Below are 18,318 nucleotides of genomic sequence, written 5' to 3'. Positions count from 1 at the left end.
TTTAACATATTGGTGCTAATGACATGTCTCTCTTGTCCCACCCTCCTCCTCCTTTTTTCTCAGGACTATTTTCCTAGTATTGTTGTTTTCTCAGTATGCCAGAAATGTCAAATTTCCCTTACCTATTTACAAATCCAAGAAAGGATGGACAGCATACAGGCTGCAGCTTTTCAAGATGTTCCCTGTAAGTAGTTGAACTTGTTCTTCAGTTGGCAAAAAAACCCCTAATTTTTTGTTTTGTTTTGTTTTGTTTTTTTCCTTGGTTTTGATTTTTCTTAATACAATAGATCACAAAGGTGAGATAAAAGCTTAAATGAGCTTATGGGAAACTTCACTAAATGGCTCATTTGCCACAGGAAATAGTCTCATATTGTAGTTTTGCCAGATCCCATTCTGGTATCCGTCTCTGATGAAGAGTCATTGGAGTGATGAAGATCATGGGGGGGAGGGAAGGGGGTAGCGAAGAAGGTATGTTTATGCATGCAGTGAAAGCCTAAACTGAGCCCTCCAAAAAGGGATTGCGAGATCATTATCTTCTAGTTTTATGAAAGCAATACTCCGTTCTCCCGTGTGAAAGACTTCTTTTTATTTCTCTGGTAAAGTTGAGACTAATTCACTAGTTTGTTTAAGTGCCCATTTGGAGACTTTCCCATTTGTTAGGGGAGAGAAGAGGCTTGCTCTAATTCTAAAACTTTTGTAACAGCACCTTCGTTAGGGGCCGGGGGGAGACACCTAACGGATCTATTACAGGATTTACTGCTTGTTCAGACTTAAAATTTCACTTAAGGTCACACTCAGGTATGGGTGTAATAGATATTCTGTGCAGGAACTGTTTGCTGTTGATGAATAGTGCCGATGATAGTTTATTTTAAACAGCTTTTTTTTTCTCCTCTTTCACAGATTATTTTAGCTATTTTGGTGTCATGGTTGCTTTGCTTCATCTTCACTGTGACAGACGTCTTTCCCCCTGACAGTTCGAAGTACGGCTTCTACGCTCGCACAGACGCCCGACGAGGAGTGCTGTTGGTAGCTCCGTGGTTCAAGGTTCCTTATCCTTGTAAGTATGTCTGGTTTTAAGGGCTGTTTTTCTAATAATATGCCTGTGAGTATCATTTCTGTTGTTTTCAGAAGCTTTGCTATTTTTCTCTCAGTACTATATTCTGATGCACTGCAACATGTACTGACCTAAAGACATAGTAGGTGGGGATGATGGTTTTTTTCTTGTTTTTCTCTTTAATTTGATACCTTAATGTCTCACCTAAGAAAGACCAAGTCTCTGAAACTTGAATTTGTAGAAGGCACTTGCAGGGTTTATCTAGGTAACTCCTGACTTCTAGTAACATAGTGTGACTGTATATATAACACGGCTTTTCAGCGAATAGGTGATTTATCTGTACTTGTCGATACTGTGGTCAGCTGCTGTTAATGTCACACAATAATAAGGATGGGTTATTACAACTCTTGTAGAGCTACTGAAGTCATTGATTCTCATTGTCTAAAGAATCAGTAGCGTGTGGAGTTTTTTCCAGCTTACTGCGCTTCCCTGCCACAAACATACCCGTTCTTGAATTAGCGAAACTATTAACAAGTACACAAAAACATCCTGACTTGCAGAAGCGGCATTGGAATCAGGCCGATGGGCAAGTCAGAGAATGCCAGTCAATGCTTATCAAAGGACAAAAAAGTATTTACACAAAACGCTTTACAGGACTTCTTGGATGTTTGTATTCTTTTGCTGGCCACCTCTAAGTTTAAAGCTGTTAAAGGCTGTTTCTCATGGCATGAGATAGAGTTGCACAACTGGTTCACCCTTGTGCTGCTCAGAAATTAATGGGGTAATAATAGAATAATGTTCTACTAGAATAGAGTAATAGAAATTGTTAGGAATACCACTACGTTGTAATGATGCAGCTTTGTTGTGGTTTTCCATGTGCTTTGGTTCTGATTAGTTCTTAAAAGAAACCACTTCTAAAGCAGTACTTGCAAGATGTATAATAGAAGCTTTTGGGAAAGAAGAGGAGGAAAACTTCTCCACCCTGATTAGACCTTTCTTATTTGTGAAGCCTTGTTCATTCACGTTTGTGTGACTTAAAGTTCCTTTTGTTGCGAAAGGCTCATCTATTTCAAAGAGATAAAAGCATCAAGGCAATTGCTGTGGAAAACCTGCCAAGCTTTTCTACAGGCTTAAATTAATCTTATTTTCTCTTCTACAAAAATTTGGAATTGGAAGGTGTTTGTGCAGTGATCGTAGCTGGTTGTTGGCCATTCTCTTCGGTAGACTAAACTTGTAACCAAAGATTGAGTTTTTAGAGCAATAATAATTAAGTGGCATTCGCCTCACTGATCAGAATTGGTTTTTTACAAGCAGTAGTTCAAATTCCTTCCTTCTGAACAGGAGGAATTTTTTTGGTGGGGTTTAGGGGTTTTTGATTTTTTTCCAAGCATGATCAAAGCAGTTGGTTAGGCGGTTTTTCCTCTGCTCCTTTCATCTACTTGAACTTGCCAGACTGTGTTACTGTGAAGGGAGTTTGTTGATTCCATTAAAGATGAATAAATAGTGTGGCCAGCAGGACGGACTAGGGAAGTGATCATCCCCCTGTACTCGGCACTGGTGAGGCCGTACCTTGAATACTGTGTTCAGTTTGGGCCCCTCAGTAAAAGAAAGACATTGAGGTGCTGGAGCGCGTCCAAAGAAGAGCAACGAAGCTGGTGAAGGGTCAAGAGAACAGGTTTTATGAGGAGCGGCTGAGGGAACTGGGGTTGTTTAGTCTGGAGAAAAGGAGGCTCAGGGGAGACCTTATCGCTCTCTACGACTACCTGAAAGGAGGTTGTAGCGAGGCGGGCATCGGTCTCTTCTCCCAAGTAACAAGCGATAGGACAAGAGGAAACGGCCTCAAATTGTGCCAGGGGAGATTTGGATTGGATATTAGGAAAAATTTCTTCACCGAAAGGCTTGTCAAGCATTGGAACAGGCTGCCCAGGGAAGCGGTGGAGTCACCGTCCCTGGAGGGATTTAAAAGATATGTAGATGTGGTGCTTAGGGACACGGTTCAGTGGTGGACTTGGCAGTGCTAGGTTAACGGTTGGACTTGATCTTTTGGACCAATGGATGGGCCAATTTGGACCATCATGGAAAAGATGAAGGTCTTTTCCAACCTAAGTGATTCTATGATTCTATGGAATTGCTGTATGTTTTGATATCTTAATTTTTTTTTGTGGCACGAGAGATTTCAGTTTTCTTTTTTTCACAGTTCAGTGGGGACTGCCAACAATTTCAGCCGCTGGAGTAATAGGAATGCTTAGCGCAGTTGTTGCTAGCATTATTGAATCAATAGGAGATTACTATGCCTGTGCCAGGTTGTCTTGCGCTCCTCCTCCGCCTATTCATGCAATAAACAGGTACGTCAGAAAAAGAAATATTTTTCAGTGTCTTAAGCTACTTTTTTTTTTTTTTTTTTCCCTTGGGATAAGACAGGAATGTGCTCTGAGATTAAATGTTACAATTTGATCAAACACAAGGGCCAAGGATCTGAAATATAAGATGCAGCTGTCACGTTGAATTATTTTGTTGCAAATGTAGCATTGGAAACATAGTCCTATTCCTGCTGGAGTCCGTGGTAGTTAATAGTACAGTTTCCGTAGGGACAGAACTCTAAATCGGTTCTGGAATCAGGGTAGCTTGTCAGATTCACCTGAAATGCAGTTTTAGAAATAAAAAGCAGCTCTAAGTTTGGCTTGAATTATTTTGTCATTTCCTCAGTTCAAGAATGTGGGTATCTAAGACATAGAAAACAGAACTCAAGTTGGTTTTCCAGGTGTGTTGGAGCTTGAAACATGAAGTATTATGATAATTCATGTGGGGCAGATGCCTTAGCAGGCCCCCACGTAGCATGCAGTCGTAAAGCACTGTCTGAACAAGTTTGACTCTTTTTTTCCTGTTTGTGATTTACAGAGGGATTTTTATTGAGGGTCTCTCCTGTGTTCTGGATGGAGTATTTGGGACAGGGAATGGATCCACTTCCTCCAGCCCTAACATTGGTGTCTTGGGCATCACAAAGGTACGTACTTTACCTTGATTACTCAGTGACTTGAGTATTTTATCTCCTTTGGTGGATGGCTTATGCCATTTTCATGTTTCACAGCATGATCCTCTTCCAAGAAACCGTACTACTTAGTACTTTGCACAGACAAACTTTACACAGCATTCTGAATTTACCTAACTTGTCTGTACCAGCCATTGTCTAATGGAAATGCATTCTAGATAAGGACCTCAAAAATCTTATTTTTATTCAGAGTGAAGGGCAGTTAGAAAACCTACGTAAAGCAGATGATGCTAAATAAGCTATCCCTTTGAAAACCGAGGAGACATTCCAGGGCTCTAGGATATTTTGAGTTAAGGCATAAACACTGCAAACTGTATAGAAATGGATACTCTTTTGGATGTCTTGGCTCTGAAAGCATCGCTGGAGAACTGACTATTTTTAATGTCTCACTTGAACACACAATGAAATGCAACTTGAGGTCCTTGGGTCTTATCTGTCTGTACTAGGACGTTACACTGACACAGCTAGAACAGGAGCTGCAGCCAAGGTAACTTCAAAGTTAAAATGTACCCTAAATACTTGTTTCCATCATAGGTTTTTAAGGCACTGAGCCCGCTTAGGGGATTACGTATTTTTGGGGATGTTACTCAGCAAAATATATAAGCACTTGAGGAATTCCTTTGTTCACATGTTGAACTGGATGTATGCTTGAATGCCTTGCTGAACTGGGAGACCTTGGACTGCAGATAAATTTGCTTGATATTGTTAATTTAACCTTGTTAAGAAATAGCAACAAAATTGGTAAGAGTAATTTATGTTGTAAATACGTACATCTTGTTGCGTATTTCGCTTGGAAGCTGTAAATCTACTTCATGCGTACAAGATAAAAAACGTATGCTCTCCACTTACAATAACTCATCCCTCTGACTTAATCCAATATAGATGATAAATTTATCTTCAGCCATTTTTTTTTCTGCACAAAGGATGATTCTGTTCAGTTTTAGGGTGGAATACAAATACTAATAGCACCATCTGCTGTCTGTATAAGTGTTCCATTCAGTTGCTGATGGAAATTTCCTAGAAGAAATTTGTGTTAGAAAAATCCTTAAAGAAAGGTTTATTCTGTTCTGCTCCGTTTCTGTTGTTACTGCATAGGACTTGATAAGAATTAACAGCATTTTTTTATTAATTGTCGACAGAAATGAGTGTACATTTTGCTTTGAAACAGCGAAAAATGAGTGTTAAACTGGCAGCTGTTACAGAGAACAGTTAACTACAGTTAGGTCTGTTCAGAGCGCATGGTGGAAGAGCGAATGTTCCTTATCCGGAATGGCACAGCTGGATGGCTGTGCTCCAGTGTTTTGTCTTGTTTTCCTGTCTGCATACTCATTCCTAAAAACCTAATAGTTTTGCGACTTCAATTTATATCAAAATAGATTTTTGGCATGTAGATGCTCTGCTGTTTATTTGGGAGAGGAAATCTTCAGTGCTCGTGAGCAAAGGCTACGTAGTCCCGGTGATCCCGTTATACCAGTGCAACATTTGAAAAGGCATTTAGCTCCCTTGAAATCAGTATATGATTATGCTTAGAATTTAAATTTGAGGCTTCAACTGGATGTAAATACTGCAAAGTCTTTGAGCTAGTCTGTGAGCGAGTTTTATTTGATGAGAGGAGAGTCAATTAAACCTGATTAGTTGGGGCAAAAGTATATTGCAGCTTATGCCATAATGTTGATGATGAAATGGATACTCCAGTAAGGTACTAGGTACCATATCATGCACTCCAAAATAATCACATAAAGTGTGTGTACGAGTGCCTGGGAATAAATATGTAGTTTGAGCTAAATGCTGACCAGGATGCTTTCAGTAGCTTTTAAAGGAGCTTAATTTGTTTGCCTTGTAGTGATTGAGCATTTGCATAAATGAATGTCGCTGTCGTGCGGATTTTTTAAAGAATCTGCCTATTTCATGCAGGAAGATAATTTTAGAGCAAGATATTGGAAATGAGTATCTTTATAAAAAGTAGAGAAAGGTACATGCTAACTTCTGTTGTTATTGTAGTGAACACCCTAATTTATTGGTGTAGCTTCTGTTTGTAGGTGAACACATCTCACTTGACAGTTAAGCAGTGAAGAATATGGGGGAAAGAAGTACTTTTACCCTAAACGTGCCTACCGTATCTTTTTTTTCTCATTTCACTCATTTAGCTCAGTCACACATGATTGACAAATTAATATCTACTTCTCTTTGAAGCTTAATACTCTGTAACAGGAGACCTACACAGGGCTTTGCTAGAAACCACATTACCAGCGTAACGGGGGGTTTTGTCCCTGGTGCACCTCTTATGCAAGTATAACACTATTAAAATATCGACCATTCAGGTTTATCAGCTCCCACTACAACATAGTGCCAGAGAAATACTGCCTGAAGTTTGAATGCTTAAAATAAAAATGGGAAGGAAGTGCAGGCACTTGGTTTCACAGTGTTAGCACAGCCATGATTTGCCTGGGAAGTGAGTTCAGTTCTGATCTCAAAGAGGGATGTTATAAAATCAGCTGATAATCTCTGTCTAGAAAGCCTGCATCTCCTTCAAGTGAACTGCGTGGTAGGTAACTAATAGATATATTCTTGTGTAAAAGGGCAGCAACACATGGATTATTTTTTTTTTTCCTGTTTGCATTACGATTTATCCATTTGCCATCTCTCCTAGTTACGATCTGTTTGTTTTCTTTATTGTAGATGGGACTGCACCACGTTTCATGGTTATTGTGGCTATAGCAGTTACATATGGTTTTAAAGATAACTTAATGTTAACGAAAACAAAATCAAACGAAGTTATGCTAGAATTGGAGTGCAGCCATGTTACAGCTGAGCCCTCCAAGACATTTGTAAAGGCTCTGCAGCCTGTGTTTTAACACCACGAAAAAATATGCGTGGAAGCTTGAAAAGAAGTTTTAAACACAAAAGAGAATAATAAAACAAAATGCAAGGCGTGAAGCTGGACTAAGTGTGGACTTTTTCCAGTGTCCTTTCCTTTTTGTTCTCCCGCAGGTTGGAAGTCGCAGGGTTATTCAGTATGGGGCAGCCTTCATGCTCTTGCTTGGGATGGTTGGCAAGTTCAGTGCTCTCTTTGCATCGCTGCCTGACCCCGTGCTTGGTGCCCTCTTCTGCACTCTCTTTGGTAACGTATGTTTTTTTGCTCCTCTTTGTGTACGGTGTGGCTATATCTTTTTACTCTAGTGCTGCGTTTAGATGTATGTTGCTATCTTTTTTTGATGGAAAAGACTATATAAAAGCTGAGACTTGTTTTATTTTTATTTAGGGATGATTACAGCCGTGGGTCTGTCTAACCTCCAGTTCATAGATCTAAATTCTTCTCGTAACCTGTTTGTACTTGGATTTTCCATTTTCTTTGGACTTGTCCTTCCGAGCTATCTCAAACAAAATCCGCTGGTCACAGGTATGTGTTTCTGCTCATTTACATGAAGCATAATTTTACCTTGTACTCATATGCAAAGTACATACAAGTACAAAGTAATGTAAAGGGTAAATAAGAGAAAAAACAAAATATTATGGAGACAATAAAAACTGTGGCTAAGAAGGCAGGTGTGTTCAGAGGAGAATTAATTGAGATGTTGAGTCCTGAATTGCGTGTTTTCAGTGGGATACATCTGAAGTTGTCCTGCTTTCTCTGGGTACGATTGTAGAGCAATGGAAGGAGATGATTCGATTGCTGGTTTGACTGGAAGAATAAAAGGGTGAATCTGAGTGGTAAATGATGTTAAAAGAACAAGGGGAAGTACCAAGGTAGAGCTTGGAAGCTAGGAATTTGTTTGGGGGTTTGAAATTTCTTGTCACTGCAGACACGTAGTCTGAATCTGAATTTTAATGAACTTGGTTTCAGACTGTTAGCCAAATTACAGTTTTGATGAATTCGTGAAGAAGGTTTTCTATTTCAATACTACCTTCTCAACAGTGGTCATGACAGCGTATGTCATCAAAGGAAGACTCTCTACAGGAATACTTAACTTGATTTTTTTTTTTTTTTTTTTTTTTAAAGGGAAGATTAACTAATTTTTTATAGCTATTGCTTCAGAGCCAGATTTAAGAGCATATCTAACCTACTTTAAGTTGTGGAGAAAAGTAGATCATTCAGAGTTAGGTGATGATATATTAATACAATGTTCTTCCATGAATCGGTGCTATGAAGTCGTGCCCTTTTAAAAAGTTAAGGTTTACAAAAGGAATTATTTCGGTCCACATGATTTTACATTATGAATCCTTCTCCTTTTCCATTTTGTAGTTTTCCATTTAGTTTAAATTAACCAGTTGTGTCAGCAGTAGAAACTACAGTGGCATTTCATGACATTTTTGTAAGCAACTGAAAGTTCATGGAGTTACGTTTTTGGAAAGAAGGTGTCCCCATGGTGGACTACATTAGTTTAAAGTTCTTCTGCATCTATTCCCACGTGGTTTTTAAGAGCCTTATTTGAGCAAATTCCTCAATGAGTAGCAAGTTTTCCCGGTTGACCTGCGTGTCAATAGGACGTGCATATGTACGATTAAAATTCAAATTCTAAATTTTTTTTTTTTCCTGTTCTTCTAGGAATAGCGGGCATTGATCAAGTGTTGAACGTTCTTCTCACTACAGCCATGTTTGTCGGCGGCTGCGTTGCGTTTATTTTGGATAATACCATTCCAGGTCAGCATGTGAACTTGTCATTTTATCTGAAATAATAACTGCCTTTCTGAATGAAGATAGGACAGCGTTTCATGGAGGCAGGAGATGAGGAAGAGATGACTGCTTTTGTTGTTGACTTCTTTAACACCTAGAGCAGACTGCTTAACACCTGCGTGCCTCAGTTTCCTTGAGAACGCTTTGAATCTTTTTCAGGTTACGGTCTCCATCCTATTAAACATATAAAACAGCTGATAAAAATCAAACCAGAATAGTCTTCTTCAGGAGACAGAGTAAAAATTTTAAGATTCAAACCTGCTTCCGTTCATTTAAGAGCAAAAATTTGCCTCGACTTCCAGTTACAAAATAAAACAGATAATAGCCATTTCCAATCGATCTTTTTTTCCCCTCTTCCTGCCTTTTTGAGGAGTCTAGAAGATCTTTCCAGAACATGGTGTCTGAAGCTTGGCTTTTTCTTTCTTCTCTTAACCTCTGCTGTATATGTGTGTGTTTACATAAAGATATTCATGTATGTGGTTTTTTTTTTTCCCTTTTTCTTTTATTTTCACTTCTAGGAAGCCCTGAAGAAAGGGGAATACGGAAATGGAAGAAAGGGGTTGGTAAAGGAAGCAAGTCACTGGATGGCATGGAAACATATGATTTGCCTTTTGGCATGAACTTTATTAAAAAATACAGGTGTTTCAGCTTCCTGCCCATCAGCCCAACCTTCATGGGTTACACGTGGAAAGGCTTCAGGAAAAGCAGTAACTGCAGGAGTTCAGATGAAGACTCAGAAGCTACAGTATAGCCTTAGTTGAAATTATATTATCTAGTTGTAGTAAAAGATGTATTTGCAGTTTCTTGCTGATTAAGAAGCATTAAAATATATGTTTTGTATATCTGCATTTAAATTCTGGAACCAGAGCTGAGACGGATTTAAAAAAAAAAAAAAAAAAAAAAAAAAGCTTTCCTGTTGTGGGTGGTGGTAGCCAGATCTAGTGTCTCTGGGTCAAATTTGCAAATGCTCCTCTGTTTGATTTTCAAAAGCTATAGATACCTGCGCACCTAAGTCTGTTTATTTTAAACGGGGCTTAGGTTCCGGAAGTATGTAGGTGCTATTGAAAAATGTTACTTTTTAGGGTGATTTTATTTAAGTCGTCGATGCTGGCATTTTTGGCGCATTCATTGCTGGCAATGTTAGTTACGCCAGAAAATTTGAATCGGGGGGGGGGGGGGGGGGGGGAGGCAGGAAAGGAAAAAAAAAATTACTTCTAGTCATGTCAAATCCTATATATATTGTTTTCTACTCACTGATTTGCACATTCCATATTTTCAGCCCCCTGGAAACCAGACTCAGTTGATACTGGCAAATCATGAGAGTATTTTTTTGAGTTACCGATAGTTCAGTCAGATACCCAGTGTTAAGACAGAAAGTTTCTGTAATAACTTTGCCGACGAAAACTATGACCGACTTCTGATAGCTTAGTGCTGTAGAAGGAACAACTTATTTCGTGTCAGTTCACATTTTTAAACATTTACTTTTTCTGCCTGGCTTTTAACCACCTAATTGTAGTGTCCAGGTGCAGGTTTTCTTTAAAGGGACACATGTAGCTTGAGTTTTACAGAGATGGGAAACTTTTAACTTCCAGACGGGACCCGATAACAGTTTGTACAGTGCAATGCCTGTATCCAGCAAGATGTTTCCTGGGCAAAAATGCTAATTTGTTGAGCAGTTCTAAGCAATTAACATCTGCGTACACGCAGCTTTCCCTGCAGGGAAAGCCACGCGGTCAAAACGCTGCCGGCATTCCCTGGTTTGGATCTGTGCAGAATTTTCTTGATCAGATATCGAGAGCTGATGCTGCCTACGAGCGGCTTACGTTGCATTGCCTCTTTTTCTTCTCTCTCGGTGGGGCTTCTGCAAAAGCTCGTTACTGCTGCGGAGGTGATCTTGAATGGCAGAGACACTACATTTGATGGTCCTCATCCACTGGATGGTTTAACGGGTATTGGGTCCAATCAGGGCACCATTCAGATCTTTTTTTTTTCCTGGAATAGTCTCAGCTCTGATGTTATGTGGGTGTTCATGCTCATCATGCATTCATAATTAAAAGTTTTATTCATGTTTAATGTTCTTACTATTGCAAGTTAGTTTTAGACTTCCGTGTGGCCCCAAAAGCATTTTTAAGCTGTGGAGATCATCAGGGAAATGTCGTGTAATGTAATTTCAAGGCCAGTATGCTCTACGGTGCTTGCGTTTTGTGTTCCTGGAAAAAACATAACAGTAGATCCTGTAATTCACTAATATATTTATCAAAGTTTGACTACTGGACAGGAGCGCAGGAACTCTGTTTTCTCTGAGTCTACTTCCAGGTGAATTTGTTATTGGTTATTGAAGCATGGAAGGGTTGGGGTGGGGAGGGCAAGGAAAGAACTTAACAGATCAGTACTGAATAGTGTAGAGTCGGAATGATTCCATTGATATCGTTCTCAGCATGCCATGGCTGTTTCCAGAAACTATTTTATATCGCTTTTTCCATAACAAAGCATGTGTTTGTTCCTGCTTCAGGGATCTTTCAGTAGTTTGCAGTCTTGGTGTCAATTGGACTATCTTAAAAGCTGCTTGGAAGAGTTATTGTGTAGTAGACAAGGTTAGTTTGCCTGTGAAACAAAGTCATTTTTATCATTTTTAAATTTTTCCTCTTCAGGTAGTGAGGTGTTAGATTTCCACATCCACTTGCAGATAGTTTGAGTGCGGAGACCTCTAATCAGTGGCACGAAGCTTCCAAATTTCCCAGCTTTATGTGCAACCAAAGATGTGTGGGAGACATGGGGGAGTTAAAAAAAAAATAAAAATATGTATATATGAGGAAAAAAAAAAAAGCCACCTATGTATGGTGGTTGTAACGATGTAAAATGCCAAAGTTGGTTATCTTATAAATGTTGAGAAAGGGAGGCAAAAGTTTTTTATTTAAAACAGCACCACCTCAGAAATATAGAAATGTCAAGTCCAGCGATGCCGCTGCGCACGGCGCGTGGCAGCGACACCCGCGTCCCGAGGCTTTTCTGAGCTCTCCCCCCCAAATATTCTTTTGATAACTTCAGTGCTTACGCAGTCAAGAGACGAGGCAATGAGAAATGGCGTTTGTCTTCTCTCACCTTTGGCTGAAGTAAAGCTGTGCGTGTTCTGTATTGCCTTCACTTGAGAATTGCCAAGACACTTCAGTAAAATTACAGGGCAGTGGATCCAAGGATATTTTTTTTCTTCTCCCCGGAGCAGAACACCACTCTTTCTTGCAGCGTAGGAAAGACTATCCGAATAGGTGAAGTCCGATTACTCTGTTTAACTGTTGGATTTAATTCTTTTCGTGACTTTGGGTCCTACCGTGCCGATTCTGTTGACTGGCTGAGAGAAGTGCAGTAGCGTTTAGCCGGCATGTTTGCTTTTCTAGCCACTTACCTTGGTAACACTAAAATAAGTAGTTGTAGTTCGTCATTTTTGTGACCAAATTTGTATATGTGACAACTCTCTCCAGCTTATTACGGACATGAATGGTTAAAGATGAGCCTCAGTTTTGCGGAGGAGATCTGCTGAAGCACCTGAATGTATAGCGAGGGGTTACGATGAAGTCATTGGCAGTACCTTGAACGTACAGGGCACGCAGCCGCTGCACCCGGGCTGTTGCTATTAAAGCGTGTGTCTCCCCAGCGCTGAGAGGTGAGCAAAGGACGGAGCTGATGCATGGGTGCCTTGGAAAGAGAAGCTCCCCTTTCTCTTCCCGATGCACCTGAAACCATCCCGGAGCTGCCAGTGGAAGAAGATGCATTGCTTTTCTTTGTGAGGGAAATAACGCTGAATTGCCCCCGGTTTTGTGCAGTTGTGGGAGGTGATTGTGGACCTTAAATCCTTCTCTCACGTCCGCTTTTCTACACTGGCGCTTTAGTGGCTGTTGTGAAGTGCCCTGGCCGGGGGGAGCACGGCGCGCAGCCCGAGCTGCTGCGCAGCAGCTGCTGGCAGATGCGTTGCAGAGGATTAACTTGCAGTTTTGAAAAGCATTTAAATACTTCGTGTTTGCTGGTTACGTCCAGGCTTTGATGCGTAAGGGTGGCTGGGTTTAGAAATCTGACTGTAAATGCAATACTGTATTTTTCCTATATATGTTATTGCCTGCCTTTCAAACAACTAAAACAAAACCACATAGGGAAGATGACACCTGAGAGATGAGTTAAGAGGCGATGAGATGTTTCAGCCAAACTTTAAGACGGAAGGGCAAATATTCATGGTAGAAATATCATTTTGTCATATCAAAGATGGTATCAATGTATGCAAAACAAAATAACTTGGGACTTTTGTAATTGATATTCTATTGTATTTTTTTTAGGTTAATTAAGAATTCTTGCTAACATGTTGAAACACGTTTTCTAAAGCAAATACTTGCAAATTATACCTATAGAAATTTAGGTTTCATAGCTAACAGCTATGACTGATTAATGTTGTCATATTAGAGTGCATTGGCGGAGGAACTTAATTAGGTGCCTCGCTCAGAAAGTTCAAACTTTAAACCCAGAATTTGCTTTATGCCTTTTAATACTGACTTTAAATATGGCAACTTGGTTTGTACATGAATATTGCAGTATTTTATTTCCATATATTAAAAATAACATTTCCACTCAGGATAACGATCGCAGTTTTCCTGGGAGGGAGTGGTATGATTGTCATGACAATGTCATGTGATGGTAGAATTTCTTCATTGACGAATCTATAGTAGTTGTGTATACTTTATTTACCCATGTTTATGTTCCTACCAAAAACTAAAGGGTTTCTTTATTGTTCATCTCCCTACTGAGATCTTGGTACTCCCGATGCAGAATTGGCGCTCGCAAACTGAAATCCTCAGTACTATTTATACCACAAGGAGCATCAGGGAGTGCGACCGGTCATTGACAGCATCGCATCCTTAATAAAAAGTGTTGAAAATCACATCATTTGTGGTATAAACAGCACTCCAGGCACACGTGGTTTAAAATAGCTGGCTTCTAATGGTTTGAGTGAGCCGTTGGATGCTTACACCAACCTAAACCAACCTGTGCTTAACGTAATTTGTATATCGGTGTAGAAAATGCATGTGTGACAGACCAGCACAACCTACGGTGTTTCTTTTACGTGGCCGCCTTAAACCCAAAGCGACTTTTTTTTTTTTTTCTTTTTCTTTTTTTGGGGGGGGGGAGGGGGGAGTGGCGGGTCACTCATTTTGGCAGAAAATGTCCCACTTGGTGCATGTTTCTTCAGGCTAGTGGCCTTTGTGGCCATGGGATGAGAGGTACCCTGTGCTCTCATGTTTATATAGCTGCCATAGGTCATTGCAGTATTGGAGGAGGCCACGAGTTGCCAGTGTTTCGCTTCTGCCCATGAGTCTGTACAGCTTAGTGCTGGGCTGCTTTTAAGTATTGGGGATCTGTGTTCAGAGCCATCCAAAATATTCCTGTCTAGTTCTAATTTGACTGTGACTGTGCATTGTCATCCGTACATATTGATATGAGAGATATATTTAGAATTGCCTTGTGTACTATCTGGCACTTACTACATCTTTCCAGGTAAATCATCTTGCTGCCAGTCCAAATTATTGTACTTTGTCTGTTTATAACAACCTTTGGCGTAACAAACTATTGACTGTTCTTAGGCAGTGGGGATAAATATTTTTTTTTTTTCCATGACTTTTTGTGACTGACTTTGGCTGTAAAACTTTTTTGTTAAACAGCAAGAGGTTTTTTGTTTTGGGGTTTTTTGGGGGGTTTGGGTTGTTTTTTTTTTTTTGTTCTGAGATGTGTAATTCTTTATGGAGTTTTTTTTTATTTCATATTTTTTTTTCTAACATTGCTTCATTAAACAATTAAATATTTAAAAATGTAATATTTGGACCAGATGTTGTGAATAATAGTAGATAAAGCTATTTTATTCTGTATTTTTAAAGCTGTTCAGTATAAATAAACGCGGGCATAGATGCAACTCGGCAGTGTGGTGTTACACTTCCTTTTAAACATCCCCATCGAAGGAGAATCGACGGTTTGGGAATCCAGGTGATGTGAAGACCAAGCATCTCTTTGTAGCAAGTGCCACCCAAAAACACAACCCCCAGCCGCCTTCCCGACCCTCCCAGCTCTCAGCCCGCGGCTCGTACCACGAAGACGCATTCAATTTCCTTGATTTATTTGGAAGAGGCACTGCTTACGGTCCGTACCTCTTATTTGCTGTCTGTCCCTGCTTTCGGTTGAGGCACCTCCGAGATCTCCCCCCGAGGAGCCGCCGGCTGCAGCCTGGGGACCTGTCCCCCCTCCGCACCCTGTGCCCGTCTCCTCTCGCAGCTCCCAACCTCTCGGGCAGCCAAGGGGCAGCAAAACTCCCTCTAAACCCAACTGCACAGTCGGCACTGATGTGTTTCTGAGCGATATCTATGCAGCAAAACTTGAGTGACTAATTTCCTAATTAAAATTAAAAACCAACCTTCAGGTTCTCTTAGTACACTGAGCAGAGGCTTTGAGTTACTCTGTCCAGTTAAGCAGCAAGAGTTAGCAGCCGAGAAATAACGTCTGGTTTAGGGTAAAGCCTTAGGATTGGGAATTTGTCTAAATTCTTGCCCTACCTTTGGCAATCTGTAGCCAAAGCCAAGTCTCCTCGGCCCCGTGTCAGGGCGCTGCGTCCCCAAAGCAGTCACAGGGCCCGGTGTATTTGGAGATGTTCTGTCGCTCCTCTTGGACAGCATGTGAAGATAAATTAGCTGAGTATCGCCTTGCATTTTTTTATATTATATATTATATATATCTATATATTCGTCACCAGCATTTAAAAGAAAGCTGACTAGCACCGTGCCTCATCCCCAACCATTTAATGAACTCGTTTGTTTTATCTAGAGCTGTAACACTAAATTCTTAATGTTAGCCTGGAGCACCAGTGATGTGCGGTAGCTGCCTGCAATGAATTAGGACCTGGGAATGTCTGGCTGAGGATACACAGCAGCTTCAGATGTCCGTCAGCCTTCAAGGTAGCTACTATTGATTTTAAGGGGAATTAAGACACCCAAGTACCTTTCTTAACTTAGGCGTAGCCCACCGTGACTGGCCCAAAACCAGTGTAGCTGGATGGGAAGAAAAATGGCAACAAGCCACCTAAATGGGCAGTGAGAGGGGGTGAAAGTAGATCTGATATCAAAGCCAACGGAGCAGCTGTTTGACCAGGGCGAGGGATTTCTCATTGTTCCTGAGCTGGGCTGGGTTTGAGTTAGTGATGAAAACCGCTCTGATCTTTATCCCGATTAATCCTTTGTGCTACTGGGTCAGAGCTCTGGAAATAATTGTGTTTTCTCCTTGTGTCTTGCCCGAATCAAAATTCAGCATCAGCTGCGTCAACCCAATAAGAAGGGCTTTATCCCAGGCAGAATCTCAAAACCTGAGGATTTTCAGAATGACTGAAACATCCTCAAACGGGGACAGCGACCGTGTTTCAAAGAAACACGTATTGGGTACGAGCAAAGGCCTTTTCAAGAGCCACGTCTCCTCCCATCTGGTTCCTGGAGGCTGCATAACAGCTAACAGATGCTCCTAAGCTAACATGTATCCAAATGCGTAATATTGTTTGGTATTTACTGACAATTAGCTTGGGGGTCTTAAAGTTGAAATAATGGGAAGCTGCCAAGGTGTGAAAGAAGGGAGTTTGGATGCTTGCTCAGTCTGGGGGGAAATACTTGAATTCTGAAGAATTTTGGAGCTGGTGCCTTATGCTCGGGTCTGACTGAGGTCCCTGACCTCCAGGCTCAGCTATGGGAGCGGAAACAGAAGTAAATCCATTGAAGCCGATGATTTAAAAGGCATCAACCACGTTCCCTGTGTGGCATTTAGCGTGGAAAAGCTGATTTAACCTGCGCAACAGGTGCCGTAGCATCCCTGTGCGGCTAAGCGCCAGCTCTGACTTCGGAGCATCCTTTTCCTGGGAGATTTTTGGCAGCTGGGAGGGATGCTCGGGCTCTGGCGGGGCAGAAGTTTTTGATCCCCTTCCACGTGGGTTTGGTTCCTCTCGGGTTTGCGCTCACAGCCACTGCAAGGGTGAGGAGGAGCTGGCAGCCTGTCGCGGTCTCGCAGGTTGCAGGGTGTCCTCATGTGGCAGAGGTGGGTCAAGTTCCTTTTATTTGGTAAATAAATGTCTCCATCCGGGCTCAATCTTTCCCGACCCACTGCATCTGCATTGGAGGCCGTGAGCGGGATGTTGCAAAATCAGGATTTAACCCCAGTTCTGCAACCAAGTTCCTCCTTGTGTTGGTGCAGGTGCCCACAGCAAAACCCTCTTTTTTTTTTTTTTTTTATTTTTTTTTTCCTTTTGCTCCGATGGCATCCACCCCATGGCCTGGGGGATACGGTAGAAGCTTTCTCTCTCTTCGGGGCTAAATCCCTCGTTTTGGGGGCTGGGGTTTGCACAGTACAGGCAGCCGGGGCCAGCTCTGCTCCATTGTGCGGCACGGCCGGGCTCTCCCTGTGACAAAGGGCCTCTCATCTCCGCCAGCCCTCGAAGATGCTGCTGGAATATAAATACTAACCCCCATCCCGGCTGGCTTTCGCCGAGTCAGTGTTTCCCCAAGCCAGATGGCTCCTCCTGAACTTCTCATATTTTACATACAAATGAAAAAAAATAGGAAAAAAAAAAGGGCCGATTACAATCCGTGGTTGTAAAGACTTGCTTGTTTTGCTAAACCAGCTGTTTAGATTATTTCTTTGTTTTTGATTTTGGTGGGGTTTTTTTTTCCCTTCGTGTGGGCTGTTTCTAGGCAAATTCCTTAAAAAGAAAAAAAGCCCGGAGAAGCCACAAAGCACTGGGAAAGGTCAGGAGCAGACAAAGGCGGAGGGACGTGGCCGCACGCTGCTGCTCTTCTGGAATACTTAATACCTCCGTGCTCCCCCAAACTCTCCCCGCAGCGGCGCGGGGTGGGTGGGCAGGATGGGACCCGCAGCCCGGGAGCGGAGGCTGGAGGCTGAGCGCCGTTTCGGAGGTAACTGTGACCCTAAGCTGCAACATCTGCTTCCAGGCAGATTTTTTTTTTTTTAATTTATTTCCTCTTCAATCCCCTTCTCGGGGGCGAATTTGGATCCAGACGGAATCCCACGACCGCGGTTGGGAACCGGTTGCTGCCAGCGCACGGCCCTGTTGCACCATCCTGAAGGCGGGACGGCGAAGTGCGATGCCTGCATGGTTCTGGCACTGAATATCACAGGGTTTGGGGCATTTTAAGGCAGAAATCGACGCTTTAGCCTGTGTGATGCAGCCCACAAGGCTCCCTCCAGGAGTCCTGCACGGAGCTGGAGCCGATCGTAAGAGCATTTCCAAGCTGGGAGCACGGGATGGGGCATCCTTTGGGATCCTGGTCCTGGCACTGGGGATGGGGCATCCTTTGGGATCCTGGTCCTGGGGTGCAACCTGGGTGCCAGAAACAGGGTGTCCTTTGAGAACCCAGTCCCAGAGCCTGAACCAAGGGTTCGAGATGGAGCATCCTTTGGGATCCCAGTCCCGGGGGGGACAAACTGGGTGCCCGAGCTAGGGCATCCTTTGGGATG

General features: G+C 41.9%; 1 protein-coding gene across 2 annotated transcripts in view; it reads left to right on the top strand.

The window, feature by feature from the left end:
• The window catches only part of SLC23A2 (solute carrier family 23 member 2), a 52,654-nt gene extending 43,001 nt beyond the window's left edge, over window positions 1–9,653 (top strand). For both annotated transcript variants that reach the window (XM_050910340.1, XM_050910341.1), the window contains exons 9-16: window positions 64–184; window positions 901–1,057; window positions 3,252–3,399; window positions 3,953–4,058; window positions 7,095–7,224; window positions 7,366–7,503; window positions 8,650–8,745; window positions 9,297–9,653. In XM_050910340.1, coding sequence (XP_050766297.1) covers window positions 64–184; window positions 901–1,057; window positions 3,252–3,399; window positions 3,953–4,058; window positions 7,095–7,224; window positions 7,366–7,503; window positions 8,650–8,745; window positions 9,297–9,529 — 1,129 coding nt within the window. In that variant the 3' untranslated portion in view covers window positions 9,530–9,653. The remainder of the gene's footprint in view (window positions 1–63; window positions 185–900; window positions 1,058–3,251; window positions 3,400–3,952; window positions 4,059–7,094; window positions 7,225–7,365; window positions 7,504–8,649; window positions 8,746–9,296) is intronic.
• The last annotated feature ends 8,665 nt before the right edge of the window (window positions 9,654–18,318 follow it).

The sequence above is a fragment of the Gymnogyps californianus genome, chromosome 23 (genome assembly GCF_018139145.2).
Source record: "Gymnogyps californianus isolate 813 chromosome 23, ASM1813914v2, whole genome shotgun sequence".
Taxonomy (NCBI): Eukaryota; Metazoa; Chordata; class Aves; order Accipitriformes; family Cathartidae; genus Gymnogyps; species Gymnogyps californianus.
Note: the sequence above shows the minus strand (reverse complement) of the source record. Positions and strands in the feature narration are given on the sequence as shown.